We start from the raw sequence: 26,314 nt of genomic DNA on the forward strand, positions 1-26,314 counted from the left end.
TCTTCACTTTTGGGTGGACAGGCATTCTCCACCAGAGGGCAGTGCTGCCTTGCTAATGGATGCAAACCTCTGTTTAAGTGTCTGTAGGGTAACACAGTGGTAGTCCTCTCATTATTTGTTCCTCATGTAGGTTGCAGGGAGTTCTTCTGATTATCAATAATTATTCATTTCTAATAACCACACCTGCCCTACCATCAATTCCCAACAGTTGTTATTAGCTGTGTGCTCAACCATGTCAGCAAGGCAACACGCTGATGCAGAAACTTGTCTATCCCAAGGACCAAACACCCAGGCATAAACAGAGTGCTGTAGTTTATGCTGTACAATGCAGCCAGGACTGCACAGATTTGTACATTGGAGAGACAAAACAACCTCTCCCTAAACCAACAGCAATAGACAGGAGGGTCAAGACTCTGCTGTCCACTTACATCTGAAGAAGAAAAATCATTCTTTTGAGGACAGCAGTGTAAACATATTGTCCAGGGAAGACAGATGGTTTGAAAGAAGAGTTAAGGAATCCATCTATGTCAAACTGGAACGTCCCAGACAGTTCTCTCCCCAGACAGCTTAACGACCATTCACCCATGGGCTCACCCAGCCCTAGCAACCCACATTAAGCTCAGTCAGGTCAAGAACCCACAAGTGGCCCTAATGTCTCTGAAACTCAGAGCTCACACGTGTCCTTAATGACTGTAAGGAGACTCCCACACCAAGTTTAAAATCCTGCAACTCCCCTCCAGTTAGTTAGAACTGAAGAAGCCTCTTGGATGAGACGTGAAACATCTTCAAGAAATGTAAACCAGTCCAACTGACTACAATACTTAGAATCACCATGATGAACTTACTATATTTTCTAACTTTTTTATCGCGATCCACGATACAAATCTTACCATAAGCACCATTTTAGTCAAGACCAACACTATGGAAATATGGAGAACACTAAGGAAATATGGACAACATTAAGGAAATATTGAATATACTAAATAAAGTGATAAAGAATGGACCAGGACAGTCATCTAATATATTGTTATGTGAATGACAAAGAAAATTATAATATGACTGATGTTGTAAAAAAAATTGAAATGAATTGTTTGTGAATGTAAGACCTGATTTAGTGGACAAAATTCCTGACCAAATAACTCCTGGTTAGAAGGACAATTTTATTGATAGGAATCTAAGTGCAATGTTTATTAGAGCAGTATAAGAGAAAAAAGTAGTAGATACTAGCCCCATTCACACAAAATAATACAATACAATGCCACAGTTATATGTGGAAAAGTGTCTGTCCTCCTGTCTGTCCTACCGACTCCTCATATTTCTGCCCGAAAAACAGCATCTGTCCCTGGCAAAAACCTATATCTCACCATGGTCCTCCAGACCGAGACTTCAGTGAACTTTCCCTCAGAAAACAGCATCCCTCCCACATCCCTCCCTGATTTAGAGAGTCAGACAGCATCCAGTGTACTGATGACAATTATGTAATTTAGAGCGAAAAACATTACTTTGTTACTTTCCAGGATGTTTGGTGGGTCAGGATCTCAATCACAACACATTATAACTAGGGGCGCACCAATACCATTTTTTTTGATAATGAATTAAGTAAAAATAAATATAAATAATGATAATTTCCTGTCAACAAAAAGCCTCCACATTGGCAGTGTCTTTACATTTGACAAAATAAAACTTGACAAAATATCAACGAAATTTGATAGTTTTCTTGCCTAGTAGTTGTATCAAGTCTGCATGAAATCAAGAACTGACTATCAAATCAAATAAAGAAAGAACATTTCAAAAACATTTCGACAATATTTATTGTCACTTAACATTCAATTAACCGATATGTAATACTGTAGATATGTATTATTGTCTTCTCTCTTTAAGGAGAGAAGGGCTGTATTTGAAAATGGAATAGTGAAAATAAATAAAATAGCTTTTAAAAAATTGCAGCTTAGGTTTCAGCTACTGTACTCACAGACAACCCCTCCATCAGTGAATGGCTTTTTGAATTGACCAAAAATCCAAGCGACTCTGGGGGAACATTAGTTGTTAGAGAGTACATGTCTAGTTATTTTTCCAGGTCACCCATCTCTCTGTCTTTTCTACCTGTATCGCTCTTCACCCCTTTCATCTGTCTGTTTTCAGAGTTGCAGTGTTTATTGCCTGGAATGCTGAGTTGATTGGCTGAGTAATATCACTTGCATGCAAGTGGATTTCCTGATCCGCTAAACCAGTCAGCAGCACTCTTCAAATTATAAACTACTTCAGTAAATAATGGCCTATAGGTCCAGGTCCGTGTCTGGGTCCCAGTTCACATCACAGACAGCCACAAATCAGGTGTGAGCCCCACGTCCAGGCCTCTCCACTCACATAAAGAAAGTAAGAGTTTTAAATGTAATTTAACAATTTAGACTTATAATGAACTTATTTTGGCTGATTAAGAGATACTGCTGTGTTGTTTCATTTTCCACGAAATACAGGTGTGCGCGCTCCGTCAATTTGACCTGAAGACCACCTGTGGTTTAAACATCAAATCCATCATGTCAAGCCTATAGTTTGTCTCCTTTTTTGTGAATAAGTCGGTCTCTACTTTTCTGTCCTTATTCATCAAGCTACTGAGCATAAACAGTTACATTTGCAACTCTTGCTTGAATATCTACATTACAGCAAAAAGCAGGAGCAGCAGCAGTTTTGAAGCATGACGTACTGTGCGTATATAATATCAAACTTATTAGCATTAGCACAACAAACACTCTTACTCTTAAACATTCTGTGTGAGCATAGTTCTATGATGCTATACCAACTTTATAAGCTTTTTCGAAGGTCACATTGTATCTTTAGCCATCAACCTGTTTTAAACAGAGCATTGTGGAGGCAAGGCCATGGTAGGATAGCACCGTGCCAGCAGACCTGAACCAGCTGAACACTTGCCTCTTAAAGAAATTAGCATGAATGTGAAATTGAATAAATATAAATAGCTTGATGAATATAATCAAGTTAATATGAACATTTTTCTAAAAAAATATATATTCAAGTAAAAGTCAAAGTGTGTTGCAATACAACTACTCGGAAAAGTACAATTTATTCATGTAAATAGATATAGACATATTTTGGTGATGTGATGTATTCATATAAATTTTAATGTGATATGGCCATGACTTAAATGATTAAAGTGTTAAAAATGTCACTGATAAACTATGTAATGAAAGTTTAGGGTGATACATGTGATACAACATTATTTTAGTCTGTTTCTCATGTTGGGTTGAGCACAAATTTGCCATCTTATAGTACAAAATTGTCACTCAGGCAGTACCATCTAAAAGGACAAATTTGAACCATTTCCAACAGTACATTTAGTCCTGGAGCATTTAAATCCATTATTGACCCCAGGGATATGTATTTGGCAACATAAGGTACAAACTGTGACAGTAGGATTAGGGTTAGGGTTGTACCTTAGAGGAGACCCCTAAAGATACAAATTCAATGATATTTTTCCGATAGTACTTCTCCTTCAGTTGTTAAGAAGAACGCTACAATACTGCTTTGTGATTCTAACCTCTCACTGAACTTACATAGAGCAGAAAAAAATGATTGGGGGATGGAGTGGCTGTGACAGAGACACCACTCACCCTATTACAAGACACTGTAATATCAAACAGATTTTGAAACTGTTTTTCTACGTTTTCACATTGATGCTTTTTAATAAGAATATAATAATAAGAAGAAATTTCAGTGTTAGTATTGCTGCATCTCAGTGCTGCATTTGACACGGTCCATCATAACATACTGCAAGACCAAGTGGAAAACTGGGTGGGACTCTCTGGTACAGCACTAAATTGGTCAAGTGGCAAGATGGCGGCGCGCATGGTTGCAGTGGCTTACGGCTCTCCATTTCAATGCTCTTTTTCTTTTTCTGTCATTTTTCTTTATTTTGTGTACTATCGGTGCTGGGAACATTCAGTACACCCACCAGACGCTTTTGGATATCAGGGACCAACACCAGATATCTGTTTCGAGTGACTTTCACCACATGCATAACATCCCAGATGACATAGCGAGACCGCCGGGCTCTCCGTGGATTGTTGTCAGGGTTAAAAACCAAGTCAGCCATACAACCAACATGGCTACAACACACACACACACAGACAGATACACAGAGAGAGACTGGTTGGTCGCCTACCCCCTCTCTCTGGTCCGGCTTTAAAAGCCTATTAGTAATCACTCCTCGACTCTCAGTGGCTCTTTTCGCCCAAACGACTTTCATCCAGTCAATCTGCATAAATCTGCATTAATGACCGATTTTCCCTCCACACAAAACAAATGTGCTTTAAAAAGTGTCTCCTTATCTGCCAGATTTTAGAGGAAACATCAGAGGGCAGAGACACACGTACAATCTGACAACATACACATACAAATGCACAATTGCAGGCTCTCTTAACAACAGATACTTCATGGCAGATACACTACTACAGCAACACTTACAAAGGAAATATGAGTGTTTGACTCACTAAACAAATGCTGATGCCACAGTATAGCCTTTGCGCATCCTTACACTGTTGACCATTTTCCAATTCATGCAAAATCTAGTATCTAATGAATGTATTTTTTTCCAACCTTCCATGGTGCTATTGGCTTCTAAATCAATTTGCAAAGACCTGACACATGCTCAACACAGCTAACACATCATAGTGAAAATGATTTCACTTACTTTAGTGCAGAAGGCAGTTTGAGCATCACAACAGCATAGAAGGTGTACGATTTCATGAGATGATCAGGGCTGGAACACCTGCATACCAAATGATAATGGGTACATCCCGTTCCCTTTACTTGCTGTTTCCTCGATCCCTGCTTGAACCATAAGTTGTTCCTGTCTACCATCTTGCAGACTCTCTCAAAGCTCTTATTTGTGCTCCAAGGAGCAATCTTTGAGGAGCGATTAACAAGGAGACATGAGAGCAGCACTCACATAAGTCTTTTTACCGAATGACATGCCCGGTTTAACATGTACAATAATTTCAAGCTTCCATTAATTTGGCTTAGAACATTTTACAGATTTCAAAAGACACCATAATGACATTTTGGGTTAGCAAATAAGTATCTTCACAACTAGAATATCCATAAATACCGAGGCAAATAATAAAGAATACCAAGTTGAAATGGGTTCTGTGCCTCTGAGCAAGACACAGTATATATATATATATATATATATATATATATATATATATATATATATATATATATATATATATATATATATATATATATATATATATATATATATATATATATATATTCGAGTTTCTGGGGAGATCAGCCTTTGAAAAAAAATGTGTGATCATCCAGCAAAACTGCTGACCATCCCCTTTAAAGATCCCTAAACTAAAAAGCACAGGATTGGTTATTGTCTAGGGCACACACAGCAGGTGAAATAATGAAGGGTAATGAAGATTGTTACAAAAGAAATAATATCTTTATTTTAACCCATCCATAAATCCAAGTTGAACACAGTCTAATTTAAAGTATAGGTCTACACTATAGTCCAATAACTTTAATGTGATTAAAGTTATAGGACTATAAAGTTTTCTTCTGGAAATTGTGGGAGAAAAATCCACTGCCAAAACTCTTTTAACAATACGGTGTGCATACAGTTGCGCTGTCATGTTGTTGTTCCGTGGCCACGTTAAATAAACTACTTTGATATAAGTCGTCGGTGGCTCTTTTGGCTTGTTTTTATTCATCTCTCCTGAATGGTCAAGCAAGTGGGAATTCAACAACAGAAATCTGTTGGAAAGACTCTTTAATATAAAAATGCTCAAGTAATTAAATATCAGAAAAAGAGCTGGTCGATTGATCTCAGTGTGGAGGCCCAGAGTTTGTTTTTTCAGTCAGAGTTTGGCTAGATTTAGGTAATAAAACTACAAGGCTCAAAACACATCATTTGCAGCATTATGTAAGGCGCTGCCCCCAGTGAAATGCCCAGTTCTTAAGGGTCACCTTCAATTTTTTTTACTGAAGCAGACATAGTGATGAAGTCGAAGTTGAAGCCCAGATATTCAGAAGTAAGTTGAAATTTGTTTTGTGGTTTACAGTTAGTACAGTGAATTCAGCTAAAGCAAAGTTGTATATAGTTCAAAGGTAAACAGTTAACTGAGGTCAACTGGATTAAAGTTAGGCTACAGTGAACATTATCATTAGCACACGCTAAGCTACGTAAATGTGGGCTACCTAAAATTAGCGCTAGCACATAATGGTAAATATGCACACACGCACACACACACACACACACACACACACACACACACACACAGACAAACACATGTTGTTGGGGAAGTTACTTTCATAATGCAATACATTACATTTTATTATGTGGCTCAAGGGAAATCTCCACTAACCCAATGCTACCGAGAGGCAAGAGAAGAGATTTTTGCTGACAATCTACCAGGTTCTGATTATTTGTACCATAGACCATGTTTCTTGTCCTTAAAGTCTGAATATACATTTTAGAAATAATATTATCAAAACTTGCTAAATAATTGAATTGACAAGGTGTTCATTTCAGCATATCATTGTAGCAGAAATGTTCAAGGTTTAGGTCCAGATTAGGTGCCAACATTTCTGTCCAGTGAACCCAGGGAGGGCCTCCAGGTTCCTGCAAACGCCATGGCAAACAGCTTAACATTAATAACCTAAATGGCAAGTGCCTGACCAACTATTTGTGTCTGTGTTCCCTAATTTGGCCTGTTTATATTTTGAAAAATTGCAATTAACAATTCATCATGCACAGCACTTATAGGACCAGTCAGTGCTAATGTCAACACCATACATAAATCTTGACGGACGTTTAATAAATTTCTGTTTTTAACATGGACCTCTGCAATTTGCATATATGAACCACTGTCCTGTGGGGTGGCCTTATATCTGTGGTAAATTCTTGTAATTGCAGAATCCTGGACGTTCTTATAAAAGCACCTGATCAGGTGTGTTCTTGCTTGGTTGGAACGAAAAACCTGCAGCCACATGGCCCTTTACTGGATCAGTTTGACACATATGAAAATGATTAAAGTGTTAAAAATGTCACTGATAAACTATGTAATGAAAGTTTAGGGTGATACATGTGATAAAACATTATTTTAGTCTGTTTCTCATGTTGGGTTGAGCACAAATTTGCCATCTTATGATACAAAATTGTCACTCAGGCAGTACCATCTAAAAGAACAAATTTGAACCATTTCCAACAGTACATTTAGTCCTGGAGCATTTAGATCCATTATTGACCCCAGGGATATGTATTTGGCAACATAAGGTACAAACTTTGACAGTAGGATTAGGGTTAGGGTTAGGGTTGTACCTTAGAGGAGACCCCTAAAGATACAAATTCAATGATATTTTTCCGATAGTACTTCTCCTTCAGTTGTTACGAAGAACGCTACAATACTGCTTTGCTGTGAGGCTCCAGAAATGTTTTGTGGACTAAAAACTGCCTTATAGTTGCTCAACAAATTTAGCAAAAATGTTAGGCATTGAAGGTGTTCAGATATTGAATATTATTGGTGATGAGCTCAAACAAGAGGATAAATACAATGACAGTTAATCAGTTTCAGTTTGGACATACTAAGGAGGAAATAGTGCTGAGGACAATGCAACGGACACATGACATGACTGAGAGGAAAAGTTCCAAGATGGCGCTGCTTGAGTGGCAGCCTGTGACAGCAGCTCTCGCTCACTTTGGAGCTTTTTCCTCTTTTTATATTTATTTTGCACTTTTTAACTATTCTTTTTTACACTCTTTTGAGCTCTCTCTTGGGCAGTATGGAGACCAGACTCGCGTTCTTCGTTCTGGTCTCAATACTTCTTTTTTCAACTTTTTCCGCCGTGTCTGGGGAGCCTGTACACAGACCTATTGTTTACAGTAGGGATCAGCTGTTGGCCCTCAGTAGTGCGGCGGTGCAGCCACGGCCTGATGTCCCCCGCGAGCTGAGGAGAAGGAGGAGGAGGAGCGAGTGCCGTTCCGGAGCTGTTCGTTGTAGCAGGAGGACACGCTACAGACCTCCCATCTGTCATCATGGGGAATGTAAGATCTCTCCCCAATAAAATGGATAAGCTAACGGCACTGACCTGGCATCAGAGGGACTACCGCGAGTGTAGCACCATGGTACTCACTGAGACGTGGTTAACGGAGCTGGCCCCGGCCACGGATGCTAATCTGGATGGGTTTCAACTACGGCGAACAGACAGGATGGCAGAGAGCGGTAAGAGGAAAGGAGGAGGGTTTGTTAATGACAGATGGTGTAACTCTGGGCACATCACTGTTAAAGAACAGGTCTGCAGTAAGGACATCAGCTGTTAGCATGAGGCCATACTACCTCCCGAGGGAGTTCACACAGGTGATTGTTTGTGCTGTGTATGTCCCCCCCTCTGCTAATGCTGATGCAGCTTGTGATGTTCTTCACTCAGTCACAAGCTCACTGCAGACACTGCACCCACAGGCCTTCTTCCTCATCTCTTGGGACTTCAATCATGCCTCTCTGTCCTCCACTCTGCCCACATTCACACAGTATGTCACCTGCCACACCAGAGACAATAAAACACTGGACTTATTGTATGTCAACATCAAGGAGGCATACAACTACTCATCCCCCCTCCCTCCCCTGGGAAGATCTGACCACAACCTGGTGCACCTCCTGCCTGTGTACAAGCCCCTCGTAAACAGGTAACCAGTGGAAATCCACACAGTAAAGACATGGATTGAGGAGTCTGAGGAGGCTCTGAGGGACTGCTTTGACTCAACTGTATGGGAAGAACTGTGTGTTTCTCATGGGGAGGACATCGACAGCTTAACAGGCTGCGTAACGGACTACGTAAACTTCTGTGTTGATAACACTGTATCCACCAGGACTGTACGGTGTTTTTCAAACAACAAACCCTGGATTAATCCGAACATAAAGGCCCTTCTTAAGGAGAAAAATAGGGCCTTTAGGTCAGGAAACAAGGAGAAGCTGTAGGCTGTGCAGAAGGAGCTGAGGAGGAAGATCAGAGGGTGGAAGAACAGCTACAGGAGGAAGATGGAGAAACCAGCTGCAGCAGAGAAAGGTCAGTGGAGTCTGGAAAAGCCTTAAAACCATCTCAGGGCAGAAGACTCCAGACTCCCAGGCTGTGGGGGATCAGAAATGGGTGAACGACATGAACCTGTTTTTCAATAGGCTTGACCAGACACCCACCCCTACCCTGGCCCAGCCATCTCTGCTGCCCATCACCACCTCTTCCACCCCCCTGTTTACTGCCCCATTCTCACCTCTACCTCCCTCTCCACAGTTTTCATGTCACAGACTCCCCACTGCCCCCCCTGACATTCAACCTCTCCCCACATCCGACACTCAGCCCCCCTGCTCCACTCTGTCCCTCTCGTCTCTCCAGGTGAGAAATTAGTTGAGGAAGATGAAGATGAAGAAGGCTACGGGTCCAGATGGGATCAGCTCCAGGCTCCAGGATTGTGGAATATATCTTCAACATGAGCCTGAAGCTGGGAAAAGTGCCACTGCTGTGGAAAACCTCCTGCGTGGTACCTGTACCAAAGATCCCTCACTCAAAAGACTTCAACAGCTACAGACCAGTTGCTCTCACTTAACACCTGATGAAGACCCTGGAGCGGCTGGTCCTCGTCCATCTCCACCCTCTGGTGGATCCTTTTATGGACCGTCTCCAGTTTGCATATCAACCCAGCATCGGAGTGGACGACACCATCATCTTCTACCTGGACAGATCACTGTCTCACCTGGAGAAGCCCGGAAGCACTGTGAGAATCATGTTCTTTGATTTCTCCAGTGCTTTCAACATTATACAGCCTGCACTCCTTGGGGACAAGCTGGAGCTCGCAGGGCTGAACCAACACCTCACATCCTGGATCCTGGATTACCTCACTAACCGGCCACAGTATGTGAGGACTCGGGACTACGTGTCGGATACATTAATCTGTAGTACAGCGGCCCCACAGGGAATGGTCCTGTTCACCCTGTGCCCTGCAGACGTCCCAGAGCTGATGATGATCGGACAAAAACCTGGATTTTTCTATATGTCAAAGCTGGCTTAAATTTATCTGAACATTTTGCCTTTATTTTAAATTAAGAATGCTCTGTTGATTATCACACTGACTAAATCGGTCATTCAACTGTGTTAGAAGACCCAATTTCACTGCATGAGAACTTAGAAGATTGATTTGGCCAAATAAAATCATGTTAATATGGTTTAGTAAAGTCACGTTTGAGATTGGGGCCGCCAAACAGATTTCAATTAAATGTACTGATCACATTCATGCTCCCTAGTGAATGAGCACATTTCATTTAATGGCCTCATGACCTCTCTGTAGCACCAGCCTCAGAACACACTGAACTCCACTGTTACATTAACTGACAAGAGCTGGACTTAATAAGAACTGGACTCAGACTTAAAGCAACACAACTTTTAAAGACAGGTAGTTGATTGTGGATTCTTATCCTCAGGTCATTAAATGCTGATGCTTTGGGACCCAAGAAACCAGCACCATTATTTGATGACCTAGACTCATCAGTAAACTACCTTTCTCTAACATCAAGTTTAAAGTTACGTAGCGTTGGTTAAGTTTAAGTAAAATATTCCATCAGATGAGACTCGTCTAATGTCTCAAGTCTCCTTTCACACGGAAAGTCATCTCTGGTTTCTTGTGCTGCCCTGTTGCCACAGCGACCCTGACCTGGATAAGCTGCTCAGAAATAAGGGAATGATGGGTGAATATGTTAACTTCTCAAAGTAAATGTTTTTTAGGGGGCCAAGCCCAAGGGGCCGACGGTATGCGTATGCAAGAATATGCGTTGCCTAGGACCAGCCGTGCTAGGAACCCTATTATAATTCTAAGGATTTTTAGGGGGGCCCAGCGATTTCCTGAATGGAGCTGAATCACTTTGAAATGGCCACACCCACTTCCGCCAGAAAGTTTTTTTAGCAAAATTGCAAAAACTGGAAAACCTACTTTTTCGAACTCCTCCTTGGGATATTGTATGATCTGTGTGAAACTTGGCACGTATACTCTTCAGCTGGACCTGATCTAAACTGATCAAAAGAATTCTGCTTGGTCAAAAAATGCGCAAATTATTAACAATCAAATTCCTGGAACTAGCTATAAAAATGTAAACTGTTTGATATCTCAGTCAAACTAATGCTATTAACACCAAATTTGAGATGATCGGTTGCCATGAGACTGGGAACAGATGAGATGAATTTGGCAAATTTTAATATGGGAAGTTTATATCTCTTGAACAGCTACACCAATTTTTAAGAAATTTGGTCTGTATGATGCAGGGCCAATCCTGAGGCCATATCTTCAAGGTGGCCATGACTGGTCAATATGGGCGTGGCTTATTACAAGATAAACAACAAACATTAATTTCAGCCAAACTATTATGCTGAGAGCTTTGAAATTTATATGGTCCATATAGAATAAGACACAGTTCTGCCATAACAAAAAACGCACAGGTACCCCACTAGGTGGCGCTATAATGGATGCAATCGTGTTTTGGCCTGTAACTTCCACATTTCAAATAACACATTCGCAAACCTTATACCCATATGTTCCCTGAATAGAACTGGGTTTTCTGGCATAGGACATGCCCACCTCCGCTGCACATTTCGTTTGCTAAATTGCCACATATGCAAACCTACTCTTTTAAACTCCTCCTTGGGAATTTGTCTGATCGGCGTGAAACTTGGCACATACTCTCTTCAGCTGGACCTCATCTAAAGTTACCAAAAGAATTTTGCTCGGTCAAAAAATGCAAAGATTAGTAACGAACAAATTTCTCTAGCTAGCCATAAAAATGTAAACTGTTTGATATCTCAGTCAAACTAAATGCTATTAACACCAAATTTGAGATCCTTGGTAACCATGACACGAGGAAGGGATGATGGTGAATTTTGGCCACTAGAGGGTGCTAAAAATATGGGACATTCATATCTCCTGAACGGCTACACCGGTTTTTAAGAAATTTGGTCGGTATGATGTAGGGCCAATGCTGAGGCCATATCTTGAAGGTGGTCATGACTGGTCAATGTGGGCGTAATTTAGTACAACAAATCCAAATCGGTACACATTCAGCCTTTGCACTTCAGGTGCACTTCCCATTACAGCGAATATCATGGCTCAAACGTTGGCCTGTGTCCTCACTTTTGCCCCGAGCCCGTCATCCTTTGGGGCCAACTTCCGTGGGCTCTGCAGTGCGCAGTGTCCAAGTCGCGTGGGGGGGGGCAGTTCTAGTTTAATTTGGTTTTCTTTACAGGTTCTGAAGAGTGAAATATAACCAATAACAAAAACTGTAACATAACACACACACACACACCAGATTAACTATTAACACACACTCTAACAACAAGCTCATGGCCCATCAATCACACACACAAACACACACACACACAGTCTGCGGCATGGCTGACTTTCAATCAGACGCTGAGAGTCCCATCAGCATTCACAACAGGTCCCAATACACACATACACACAGACACTGACTGTTTCTGCTCCTGCATTGTTTAAGACATTTAAAGCTGTGATCTGAGACTCTCCTCATGTTTAAATTGCAGCACAGATATTGAGTCATTCATATCAAGTCAGTTGTAATTTGGCAGTTCATAGGCCTGACTTCAGAAGTGTGCTCTTTTACAAATTCAGTATTTCTCTAGCTTAATACATGGATAGTTTACTAGTTCATCAAGTAAGTAGTTCTGTAGTAAGGATGAGGATATCAAATAACTAGTAAAAACCCTGAGGATAAGTTGATTGTGGTAAATTTCTATTAAATTGAAATATTCATGGATATTCTCACGTGAGTGACTCATCTCACTGTCTAGCTTGATAGCATACAGTCCTATAGTGATTTCCTGATTTATGTTGAATTGCCAAAAGGGGAAGTCAACATCTTAACAGTCATTCCAAAATCCTGAACCTGTCAGCATGGCTAAAGGTTTAACCTGCCAATTGTTTTCCCACAAAAACAAGTTAAATCAGATGTGTAGAATTGCTATGGATTTGAAATGTAATGTAAGTTAATCCACCATGCGCTAGCATCATGTTAAGAGTTTTAAGCATATTTTGATGATCTGAAGGATAATAGTGTGAACTGTAACTATAATGGCCAGGATAAGTGAAACAAGACATTTTTATTGCCCATACTATACTTTAGTAGTTTAAGGGATATTCCTGTGTAAATTTTATCCATGGTCTAGCACACCTTGACACCGAGTAGGACCCCCCCTCAAGAGATAAAGTTTGTGGACTGCTAACTTACGTAGTTTTAGCATCCTCAGAAACGACTGCACAACAACAATACACTAAAGTAAATGGGTCCAAGTATAAATAGCCATCAAAAAGCCACCAATAATGCTCAGAACAGCACCAAACTTCAGCAACATTAGAAACAGGGTCCCAGCACATATTTCAAGGCATCAAACATTTGATATCGTTGCTGGCTTTGTCGAAAAAGATAAACAAAACTCACCTCCCGAGAAGCCTCCTTGTTGAGGGGAAGCCCTGCGAGTCGATTACCGAGTGTAGTAGAGTCCTGCAGTAATGATATTCACTGAGCTGCGGAACTCTACGGCTCTCGGTAATCAACTCACAGGGCTTCCCCACAACGAGCCTGCAGCTGGAGAGGTGAGTTTTGTTTATCTTTATCTTTTGAGCATTATTTGTTGCTTTTTGATGGCAATTTATACTTGGATCCATTTGCTGCAGTGTATTGTTGTTGTGCGGTCATTTCTGAGGATGCTAAAACTATGTAAGCTAGCGGTCTGCAAACTTTGTCTCTTGAGGGGGTGTCATACTAGATGTAAAGGTGTGTTAGACTATGGATTAAATTTACACCGGAATATCCCTTTAATCTAGTTGTAATTGGTCGACACAGCTCATAACTACAGCTAATGGCCAAGTAGCATTCTGTACTTGTCTGTACCTGTGCAAGGAAATAACTTTCCATACCAACTAGTAATGGTAGTCTATATTTGTCATTCAAAAAGGGAAACTAAAGACGCAGGACTGTGGACAGACAAACGGCATTTCTCACATCACTCTAACTAAGCCACTTCTGATCAAGAATATGTCTTATAAAAAAGCTTCAAATGGCACTGATGAGGAGGTAGAGGAAAAAGATAAGGAGAATCTGGGACACTAAAGGTAACAATTTCAGCAAATGCAGCACTGAAGTGTTAAACACACATAAAAACAAATACTCCTCCTATCCAGGGCCTGAATGTATCTGCGCATGAAGCTGCTATGTGTAGAGACTGAGTTTATGTTTGGGGTATGTTGTGAGTTTTGTTATTATTTATTTTGATGATTATGTCATAAAACAGAAACAAAGCTACGGGCTAATGTGAGCTGTCATCTCTCCAGTCCTACCTGTAGCTCATACGAACATGTGAGAAGAGGTTGTTAACATGTTCACCCCTTATTTCTTATACTCAGGTAATGTGAATATTTGGGTGTGATGATGAAATGTTATTAAACTCAACATGTGGAAAGTGCAAATCCTGTGGAACACCTGGTCAGCTAAAGAATAAACCACCTTTTGATCACACAGTTTACATGCCTCACCTTTCCATGTTCAGGCCGCCTTCCCCTCCAGCAGCTCTCGAGTATTTTCGGCGGTCCGTGCCAAACCATCAGCCATCAGAGCCTCCTCCAGACTCCTCCTGGCCTGGTATACTTTCAACTCCTGTTCTCTGCACACAAACACAGAGATGGGAGACGATCCATTAGTCCAAAGTCCACTGTTTACTGTTTGCCCAAATATTTTGGATATACTATTGTAAATCAAAATATTATTGACAGAAACATCACACACAAGTAAACTGTTTTCAGTAGAAATTTAAGCACCTGAAACATTAGATCATCCTGAATGTAACAAGATTGATCAGAAAATATAAATCACACAATCATCACAGACATCAATAAACAGCCAGTAGCACCTGTATTGAAAATGGCACACAATTAGTGTAAGTGTGTCATTTATGTGTAAAAGTACAACCCTCAGACCCCAGATGAAAGAAATATAAACCCTAACAATGACTCAGTTCTTTCAATCTTATTACTTTGACTGTAGTTGTCTCAAAACAACTCCACACAGTCTGTAAAAAGTACCATTTATGTGTTTATATATATGTTTATATATATTATCATTTAAATCTAAAATCAAATAAAATAATTAAAAAATTCTCTTGAAAGAAAAAATTTAAATTTTGTGGTTATCAAAAATAATTCAAGGACCCAGTAAATTTGACAGTAATACATAGGTATGCATGCTTGATAAAACTGCTGAATATTATTTTGATGAGTATTTGATTTGACTACATTCAAATTCGTTAGTAGAACTCCAACAGGAACCTTTGTGTGAAATATACACATGACTGACACAATACATGGTTTAAATATTTGTAATAATCACTGTATGTTTCAACAACATTTTTGAGAATACACTATGAACAGCAAAGTTTTAATAAGTGCAATTATTATAGAATTCAACTAAATTTTATTTGGGACATAACTTTAAAAAAATCAAGTAAACAGAGTGGAACTGATTAAGTGACATCATTCTATAACGGTTCTGGGAAAGATCTGAAAAGGATGATGGCAGACAGGCTTGGTGGGCACGGCAAATTGAATTTCAACCTGACTCGATGGTAAGTAATTTTGAACAAATTTATAATTTCTCATAAGCCTCCTTACAGAAGCCAGCCATGAGCATGAAATATCAGTTGACAAACATTACTATCGCGAGAAAGCCATTCAACATTTCAACATTACAGCTAGCTTAGCTAGTTAATTTCCCTTGTTAGCATCTGAACAACTCAAGGCGTTATGTTATTTGAAGTTAGTCATAGGCTTCTTTTTATAGGCATTCAAGGACGGTGACAGAGATGACCTGAAGCGTGTACAGGGGGAACTCAAGGTCCAGCTGAGAGAGGCAAAGGAGGAGTACAGAAGGAAGGTGGAACAGAAGCTGCAGCGGAACAACATGAGGGAGGTCTGGGATGGCATGAAAACCATCACAGGCTGCAAGAAGAAGGGCAGCAGCACAGAAGAGGGGGATGCTGGGAGAGCTAACCAGCTAAACCTGTTTTTTAACAGGTTTGATACCCCAGCTCCCACAGCCAGTGACTGCCCACTTCACACCCCCATCCACCCCCATCACGTCCATTATCACCTCGGACTACAGGGCACCCCCACCCGCCACACCCACGGACAGTTCAACCCCCCCCTCACCCCTACCACAGACAGTTCAACCCCCCCACCCCCCCACCACGGACAGTTAAACCCCCACCCTACCCCCACGGACATTTCAACCCCCCTCCTCACCGCTACGGACATTTCAATCCCCCTCCCCTTCACCATCACCAAGGAGCAGGTGAGCAAAGAGCTGAGGAGACTGCGCCCAAGAAAGCAGCGGGCCCGGACAAAGTGTGTCCAAGGATGCTCAAGGCCTGCTCTGCTGAACTGGGGGAGCTGCTTCAGCAACCATAGCCTGAGGTTGGGGAGGGTCCCCGTGCTCTGGAAGACTTCATGTCTCATCCCGGTTCCTAAGATTAAACACCCCAAGGAGCCAGGTGACTTCAGACCAGTAGCACTAACATCCCACATCATGAAGACCTTCGAACGGCTGCTGCTCCATCTCCTCAGACCCCAGGTCCACCACACACAGGATCCACTGCAGTTTGGATACCAGGAGAAGTTGGGCGTGGAGGATGCCATCCTCTATCTGCTTCACAGGGCACAATCTCGTCTGGACAAGGAGAGCGGTGCTGTGAGAATCATGTTCTTTGACTTTTTCACCATCCAGCCCCTCCAACACCATCCAGCCCCTCCTGCTGAGAGACAAGCTGACAGGGATGAATGTGGATTCACACCTGGTGAGATGGATTACAGACTACCTCACAGAGAGACCGCAGTACGTCAGACTGAAAGACTGCATGTCAGACACTGTGGTTAGCAGCACCGGAGCACCACAGGGGACTGTGCTCTCTCCCGTCCTCTTCACCTTGTACACATCTGACTTCCAGTACAACTCGGAGCTCTGCCACATGCAGAAATACTCAGATGACACTGCAATAGTGGGCTGTATCAAGGATGGACAGGAGGGGGAGTACAGGAGCCTGATTGAGGGCTTTGTGGAGTGGTGCAGGTCCAACCACCTACAGCTGAACACCTCCAAGACCAAGGAGATGGTTGTGGACTTCAGAAGGAAGAAACCACAGCTCCAACCTGTGTCCATCGAGGGGGTCGATGTGGAGGTGGTCAGGACCTACAAATATCTGGGGCTGCAGCTGGATGACAGGTTGGACTGGACAGCAAACATGGACGCTGTACACAGGAAAGGACAGAGCCGTCTGTACTTCCTGAGAAGGCTGGGGTCCTTCAACATATGCAAAAAACTGCTGCAGATGTTTTACCAGTCTGTGGTGGCCAGCGTCCTCTTCTACGCTGTGGTTTGCTGGGGAGGAAGCAGCAAGAAGAGGGACGCTGCCCGACTAGACAGACTGGTGAGGAGAGCTGGCTCAGTGGTGGGCACAGAGCTGGACTCTCTGGTGACTGTGGCAGAGAGAAGGACCCTGGACAAACTGCTGTCTGTACTGGACAACACCCACCACCCTCTGCACAACACCTTCAGCAGGCAGAGGAGCGTGTTCAGTGGCAGACTGCTGTCTCAATCCTGCTCCACCAACAGACACAATAACTCTTTCATCCCCCTGGCCATCAGACTGTACAACAGCTCGCAGTGATGTCAGGAAGCACAATAGACAATGGACAAATGCACTCAAAAGCACTCATCTTCTATAGCCCAATTGAATTTAATTGTACACCGTCCCCTGTCCCCTTAATACTCTTTACCTCTACTGTCACTATATATTTTTAATATCACTTTATATTTTTATACAGTTGTACAAAACATTTTTATAACATTTTTTATTCCAGATTTTTATTTCTACTGTTTCTTTGATTCTATGATTTGATTGTATGTATGTTCAATGTATGTTCAATGTTTGTTATTGCTACTGGATGCTTGAATTTCCTCCGGGATCAATAAAGTATCTATCTATCTATCTATCTATCTATCTATCTATCTATCTATCTATCTATCTATCTATCTATCTATCTATCTATCTTTTAAACATCGTGTAGCCCTGCCAAGTTAGCCATAGCACCCATTAATAACTGTATCATAGATGTTTCACAGATTTGCTTTGCAGTTTTCAGAAAACTGGGCTGCCGGGCTGGTTCGACCCAACTAGAGTTGGGGCTCAGAATAGCATTTAAAGTTCTCTCCAAGGGACCAAACTGCCGGACTCTAGTCCACCTGGGCAAGGTGATCTCAGTCGAAGAAGGCACACTACTTCCGTGCCTGTTTGGTGGCTTCGCTTTGTAAACGCAAATTATCTGAAATGTGAAACAATGTATCAATTCTCACAGCTAGTGTGGACTCAGCTGACTATGTGACATGAACACGACCTCCTCCCTCCGACTGAGAGAAAGAGGAGTAATGTTGTGGTAGGGACAAAAAGGGAGTTTAAAACACCATTATTATGCTTAGAACTACAAATAAACTTATTAGTGCATTGAGTTATTTTTGACAGAAACATTTTTGCATTTACATCAGATCAGCCAGCGGTGGCTTCGTGCATGCGCAATTCTCATTATGGATGCAGAGAGGTGAGCATCTCTTCTAGCTCTGACTACAGCTGGAAGGGACTGCTGAGAGAGGACTGGGTCGCCCGTGAGTGCACAGGAGCCATGAAATGTGCTACCCTGTTTGGCTTAACATACCTGTGCGAATCTGCCTTTTCGGACATGAACTCTATCAAGTCCCAGTTCCGAGAGCATGCAGCTCTCACTTTGAGAATATAGGGATTGGATGGCCCTAAGAAGGGACCCCCTCACCCCATACTCCCGCAGCACCTCCCACACAATATCTCGGGGGACCCGGTCATACGCCCTCTCCAGATCCACAAAACACATGTGGACTGGGAGGTTGTACTCCAAGACCGCTGCCAGAGTAAAGAGCTGGTCCATTGTTCCATGGCCAGGACGGAATCCGCACTGTTCCTCTTCAGTCCGAGGTTCAACAATCGGCCGGACCCTCCTTTCCAGCACCTTGGAGTAGATTTTCCCAGGCAAGCTGAGTAGTGTGATACCTCTGTAATTGGCACACACCCTCTGGTCCCCCTTCTTAAAGAGAGGGACCGCCACACCCGTTTGCCACTCCTTCGGTACCGACCCAGACCCCCACGCAATGTTGAAGAGACGTGTCAACCAAGACAGCCCCTCAACACCCAGAGCCTTCAGCATTTCTGGTGGTATCTCATCAGGGGCTCATGGGGAAGTCGTAAACTGAGTTTCATGTCGATAGACCACACCAATGTGGAGATATGCAACACTTCGTGTTTTGAACCAAATCTGCAGGAAGCTGTTATTTAATAACTTTAAAATGAATTGTCCTATTAAAAGTCTTTTGATAACTTTTTTTTTTGGATGGCATAAGTGCACAGAAAACAAGAATCAGACATGCAATACGCATGGATGGAGAGTCAAGTAGAACAAGAATCTCTAGTCGAAGAAACAATGGACGAAGCATCAATACACTCCCCAAACTAGTCGTGCCAAAATTTTCTGGGGAAATAAGTGAGTGGCAATATGAAACAGCCATACACGGTAATGAAGGTTTGAGTAAAACAGATAAATTTAGTTTCTTGAAGTCATTTTTAACAGGTACTGCTGCAAGCGCAGTAGCAGGCCTTGCATTATCTGATGATAATTATGAGAGTGCAATTGAAATGCTGAAAAGACTATCTGGCCGCAAGGACCTGGTGATAAACGCACACATGAATAAGTTACTAAACATGACTCCAGTAAAAAGGGCCACTGATGTAGTGTCTTTCCACAAATTGTACGATGACTGTGAAATGCAAGTACACAGTCTTGATGCCATGGGTATTGTATCTGACACTTATGGAAGTCTTTGATGGCCCATATTGTTAAAAATGATTCCTGAGGAAATTGTCCTTGATTTCACCTGACAAGAAGCTAATAATGTGCTCAAAGCAAAGGAACTGATGGAGTTCCTGAAACTAGAAGTGGAAAGCAGAGAGGGATCAGCAAATCTCACACAAAAAAGAGAAGGATATCAGCCTGGGGAAAGAAATGTTGGCCGTGAGAAGGAGCGCAAAATAAGAAGACCATTCATGGACATGTGATGGAAAAATTCCTTTTCATTATGGGTTGATGAATTTTGAACTATTTTGTTGAATATGATTTCTTAAAGACATTTATCTAACTTGCTTCATGTGACTGATATGTTATGCAAATGCATGAACACCTAACCTCTGCCCTATATGATTGTAACAGAGTCATGAACCAGCCAAAACTCAGATAGAAAGTCGTCTTCTTGTCTTATGTTTTATGTCTGATAATTTTATGCTTTGCACAGAGTCCCAGGTCATGCGTCATGAAGTTTTAACTTTACGTCTTGTGTCGATGAGAAGCCTGTCTGATTGGGATAGTCGTATGTACGTGTGTGTGTAGCTTAATCACTGCTGGCACCGAGAGTGCTTGTCTCTTCCCCTGACCTTGTTGATATCTGTGTATAAAATTGTGAACACTCCTTTACTCGGGGCTCATTCACTCAGCTCATGAATTTGACTGTGTGGTGAGTCCATCTGCAGATGGTTGGATTAAACTTACCGAAAAGACAGATCTGACTTTACTCTTTTATTGACAGAAATTTCCACCACAGACACCATGGCTTCAGCTATAGCTTTTCACAAATGGAGTCCAAATGATAACGGTAACTGTTTATTTTGTGGGAGGGGCAATCATAAATCTTCTGAGTGCACAGAATTCCATGTCTTATCGGAAGAGATGAATGAAAACGATTTGGCAGATGTTTTATATGTCTAGGGCCCAGACACCTTGTGCATAATTGTAAGGCACAACGTATTAGATGTGATGCATGCGGCAAAAGACATTATAAAACTGTTTGCATGCAACAATCAACATGTGCACAAGACGATAACGTTAACAAACCCACATCTGCAGACACCGTAGTGTCAGTTTCCCCAAGCAATTCTGAAGGCAACACTGTATTATTACAAACCACTACAGTGTGGATGGACGCCCCTAGACAAAGACAGTTAGCAAAATGTTTATTAGATGGGGAAGCCAATGCAGTTTCATTCGGGAAGACATCTCCAGGGCTCTGGGTCTGCAGATTGTGGGAACAGAAGTTATAACATTACACACATTTGGCTCTGTGACTCACAGAGCAGTAATGGCAAAGAAAGTCAAGGAAATTCTCAGTGCGAGTCACTTGAGTCACTTGAGTCAGTATTGCCTAATCACCATGGAAACTCAGTCCCTGACTTGAGTCACGGGCGTTTCTGGCATCGCAGCTCACGAGCTAGTGCTTTGATGAGTCGGCTTTGTTACTGGCATTGAAGCTTGCAAGCTGGCCCGCAGCCACGATGCCGGAATCACAGCCGACTCGTAGCTCTTCTTCTTGCTTACTGGCGGTTGGCATCCAGCTCAGTGCTGCCACCTGCTGCTCTGGAGTGTACATGCTTCGCCTCCTTAGTAAATGAGAAAAAGAAGTTGCGCGTGGCCATGAACCGAGCGGTACACACGCGCCCCGAACCGTGACAAGCATACCGAATGGGACAGATTTTTTTGATGAAGCATTCCACCCCTAGTTCTAATCTCTTTTGCCCCAAGCCGACCACCCTGACCCTCATCGCCCACAGTCGATGACATCAGCCACCATGTTCCTCAAAGATATGTGCAACACATACCCATAATAAGCCCAAGATTTCTCCAAATTATTTTTTCAGCTACATGATCTTGGCATTTATAGCGCCCCCAATAGGTTGAGCTCAGCATGCTTTGGTAGGTAGATTCCCAGTCCTGTTGTGAAACTACCCACCAAGTTTTGTGATGATAGGACAAAGGATGTGGGAGTAATGGCCAATCATTTCTAAGCCTCACCCATTGCAAAAATATATATGTGCCTGGCGGCCATGTATTTTGACCAATCTGGCTCATTTATAGTAGAAATTTGTCTTTTCATCCCCCAAAGCCATATAGCATATTTGGTGTTGATAGAGTTGATAGAGAAATTTCAAGTCAATAGCACTTTGCAGCGAAAGCCTTTCGAAGTTTACATGTTATAAAGCCCCCATGTGACGGATTGGGATCAAAATTTTGGAGCAGCATTTGGACGTCATTTATACTCAACATACCAAGTTTCGTGTCTCTGGGTCCTTCCAGCTCGCCATAAATTAATAAAACACAAACAATGATGGTTAATGACAAATAGGCCACGCCCACCAAGTTTTGTGATGATAGGGCAAAGGGTGTCGGAATTATGGCCAATCATTTCTAAGCCCAACCCGTTACAAAAATACACTGGTCCGTGGCTGCCATGTTTTTTGACCAATCTGGCTCATTTGTAGAAATATGTCTTTTCATCCCCTGAAGCCGCATACCAAATTTGTTGTTGATAGAGTCAATTTTTCAAAATTTCTATTCATTTTACTGTTTTTCACATTATGCAAATTGGCAAAAAAAATCTAGGTAGGCGGAACTTCATGGCCCAAGAGGCTTTTTTGTAGAACACATGGAGCTGGATTTGTGTGTCAAATTTCAAGTCAATCAGACTTACGGTGTGAGGGGCGTGGCCTTCCCAAAAACGCATTTTCAAGCCTTAGTTACAGCGCCACCATCTGGCTGACTGAGCTTATATTTTAATAAAAGTTGATGCACACCATTTCCATCCACAGGATCTGGGCTTTCCTAACAAAAGATGCAACGCAACTCCTGGCACAAGCGCTGGTCATCTCCCACCTGGACTACTGCAACTCCCTCTTGGCCGGACTCCCAGCCTCTGAACCATGAACCTGCACCGTTACGGCTACCCCAGAATTCTGCAGCACGCCTCATTTACAATCTACCCAAATTCTCCCATGTGACCCCCCTCTTCCATGACCTCCACTGGCTTCCTATTTTGGCCCGCATCCGATTCAAGATGATGGTACTGGCCTCAAAGGCTGTCAACGGCACTGCACCCAGCTACCTCCAAACACTGTTCAGATGACATGCCCCAGCGAGTGCACTTCGCCCATCTATATCAGTTGGCCGGCTGGTACCCCCATCCCTATGAGCAAACAAAGCCCGCTCAGTGAAGTTGACCCCACTTTGTGAAGTAAATGTGGGCTTATGAATAATGATTTTCATTTGGAAGAGAAATCTCTAGTTTCTATGAATGATATATTCAGTGATCACATAAACCTAGTTGGGTGTCCACATAATTTCGTCATGGATGCATTTTGCTCTGAATGAAACTGTTGGTACTGACATCACTGACCTGAGGTTCCACCTCTCATCAACCAACAATGGACAGACAATAAAGAAATTAGTTCAATGACTAAAAAGAGCATTTCTGCACATTGAGTGGCTGAGGAATATAAGGCAAGAAGATGTTGGGGGAAGGAGGAGGAGGAGGGAGAGGAGGGGAATGTGAGCGATTAAGGATGACAAGCACATTCAACTGGAGAGAGAAAGGAAGGAGTAGACAGAGAATTGGAAATTAATGGAGGGGAGAGATAAGAAAAGAAGGTAGAAGAGGAGATGAGGGAGGAAGGCTGGAGGGAGGAAGATAGGGAGGAGATATAACAGTTGAGGAGACAGAGAGGAGGAGGAGGAGGGGGAAATGAATAAGAGAGAAAGGAAGAAGAAAGACAAGAATGCACCTTGGAAGAATGGAGCAATGAGAGAGGAAAGGGGAAGAGAGGTGGATGTAGGGAAGATGACTGGAAATGTTAAAGGATGGAGACATGGGTGGAAGATAGTAAAGGAGGAGGGTGTAAGGAAAAAGACCTTATTGAGGAAAGAAAGGACAGGGTAATGGAGGAAAGAAATATTAGAGGAGGGCGATGGAAGGAAGGAAGTAATGGGAAAAGGATGGAGGGAAGGAGGGAAGGAAGAACAGAATATGGATGGAGGCAGTGAAAAAGAGGTAAAAGGTAAGAAGGGAGAGAAGAAATCATGGAGGAGAAGAAAAAGAAGGATAAGAAAAAGAGAGAGCGTACAAAAGGAGAGAAGCAAGTAGAAAGGGAAGGACAGTAAAGGAGGAGGATGTAGTGATGTATTCCAGCCATTTTCTGTTGTAATGGCTTCAGCCAGCTGTTCTCTGCTCAGTTTTCTACTGGACACACACACACACACACACTCTCTCTCTCTCTCTCTCTCTCTCTCTCTCAGTCAGTATGTCTCCCTGCAGTGCCCCCTGCTGTAAAGTTGCAGTACCACAGGGACTGTCAGCTGTTAAACTTCACTTTCACTTTGTCCTCTGTGGAAACAAATATAGAGTCAAATGATGTAGGGAGTGTTCTATCTGGTCCCTTTTCACTAAAAACTACAGTTTCAGGCTGGTAATTTAATTTGCCACCATATATTCTGGTCCTGCTTTGTTGTTTTGTGTTTTTGTTTTCCTCCCTCTCTTTTCTATGTATCTGTAAATACACTGGAGCAAGGCAAGCATCTGCCCCTCTAGCTTCCCTCATTAGATGATGAGAGAAACATTATTTTATTGATCCTGTTTGAATTGTGCCATGAACTAAGCATATCATGTTTGTCAAGTCTCAGTGTGTTGTAAAGATGGTAAAGTCTAATTCAGTTTTGGGTGAGGCTATATCATCTTGTACAATACACATCACTAAATACCAACATGACCATTGACAATGCAAGGACTATCACAACTACAACAGCTGTGGCTTATGCTGTAGAGGCCGTCCAGCAATTGGAAGGTCAGAAGTTCGATTCTTGGGCCCTGCAGTCTATCTGTCAAAGTATCCTTGGACAAGACACCTAACCCAAATTGCTCCTGGTGACTCTTCCACTGGTGTGTGAGTGCACATGAATGGGTAGTTGTTGCTCCTGATGAGCAGGTGGTGTCTTGAATGGTAGTGTATTAATGCTGACTTGTATTCAAAGTGCTTTGAGACTGGAAAAGCACTATATAGGTATAGTTCATTTAATTATCTCTAGGAAGTTTTAAAGATCAGAATCAGGTCATGATTTTTCCATATAATTGAACTGAAGTGAACTGAACTGAACTAAAACTAAAAAGACCAGATGTCACCTTAAATCAGCGGAGCCCTGTTGTCCTGGTCCTGGTCCAAGGTTCCTGACCAACTTCATCTTGATGTTATTCTGTAATCTGTTTTTTCCTTTCATCCTATTAGTTCACACTAGATAAAATCAATGGCTGCCTGAAAAAGGGGAATCAATCTTGAAGGTGATGGTAGATGTAAATGCAATTTGTAGCTATTGTGCCAGTACTTTGAAAGCATCATGCTACACAAGTCTGTTACAGCAGGTGAGCAAACATCATTGCTTATGAACGACTGAACGCCATGTATACCCAATTTATACAACAACTACAACTTTCCAAGTCTTTTGTTGCCCCTGTCCCAACTTTTTTATTAGAAGTTTCTGAAATCAAATGTGCACTATGAAATATAACTCTATACACAACTCAGTTCTAATTTTTGGTTTGCACTACCTGGACAATTTCTTAAAACCCATATTTATTATTTAGTAGCACTGTGGACCTCCAGGGCTACTGAAAGTTTTCTGACTATGACTGCCAATTACATTGCATTAGTGACAGTGAATAACTATTTGTTCTTAGCATTTGTTAAAGATTACTTTCTTTGCCAAATAAATGAAAAGCATGTTGGAACTAGCAATCTCACCTCTCTTGCAGTGCTAGAATCTACCAACTTTTAACCCAATACTGTCACGATAATGTAACAAATATGTCAGACTGCTTCATTCTTTAAGTTTTAACCGGATAATACAAGACTTATTTTCCTAACGATCAGCATATACCGAACCAAACCAAAAACCGTGACCACAAAACCATGGATTTTATATATATATATATATATATATATATATATATATATATATATATATATATATATATATATATATATATATATATATATATATATATATATATATATATATATGCCAACAATGGGCATGTGAGCATCAGAAGTACACCACAGAGCAATAGAAGAGGGTGGCTTGATCTGATGAATCACATTTTCTTTTACATCACATGGATGGCCAGGCGCGTGTGTGTTGCTTACCAGGGGAACACATGGCCCAGGGATGTACTACGGGAAGTACGCAACCTAGCTGAGGCAGTGTGATGCTTTGGGCAATGTTCTGCTGGGAAATATTGGGTCC

At 41.9% G+C, this 26,314-nt stretch overlaps 2 protein-coding genes across 3 annotated transcripts in view; both read right to left on the reverse strand.

Annotated features, from left to right (window-relative positions):
• The window catches only part of LOC119030097, a 33,552-nt gene extending 28,423 nt beyond the window's left edge, over positions 1-5,129 (reverse strand). Inside the window, exon 1 of the mRNA XM_037117459.1 lies at positions 4,706-5,129. The gene's annotated coding sequence lies outside the window, so the exon portion shown is untranslated. The remainder of the gene's footprint in view (positions 1-4,705) is intronic.
• mbd2 (methyl-CpG binding domain protein 2) overlaps positions 1-26,314 on the reverse strand; it is a 62,099-nt gene that overhangs the window by 11,250 nt on the left and 24,535 nt on the right. For both annotated transcript variants that reach the window (XR_005078162.1, XM_037117460.1), the window contains exon 6: positions 14,609-14,736. Coding sequence is in view for 1 of the 2 variants with exons in the window: in XM_037117460.1 (XP_036973355.1) it covers positions 14,619-14,736 (118 nt within the window). In the remaining variant the exon portion in view is untranslated. The remainder of the gene's footprint in view (positions 1-14,608; positions 14,737-26,314) is intronic.

This window comes from Acanthopagrus latus, chromosome 12 (genome assembly GCF_904848185.1).
Source record: "Acanthopagrus latus isolate v.2019 chromosome 12, fAcaLat1.1, whole genome shotgun sequence".
Classification (NCBI taxonomy): domain Eukaryota; kingdom Metazoa; phylum Chordata; class Actinopteri; order Spariformes; family Sparidae; genus Acanthopagrus; species Acanthopagrus latus.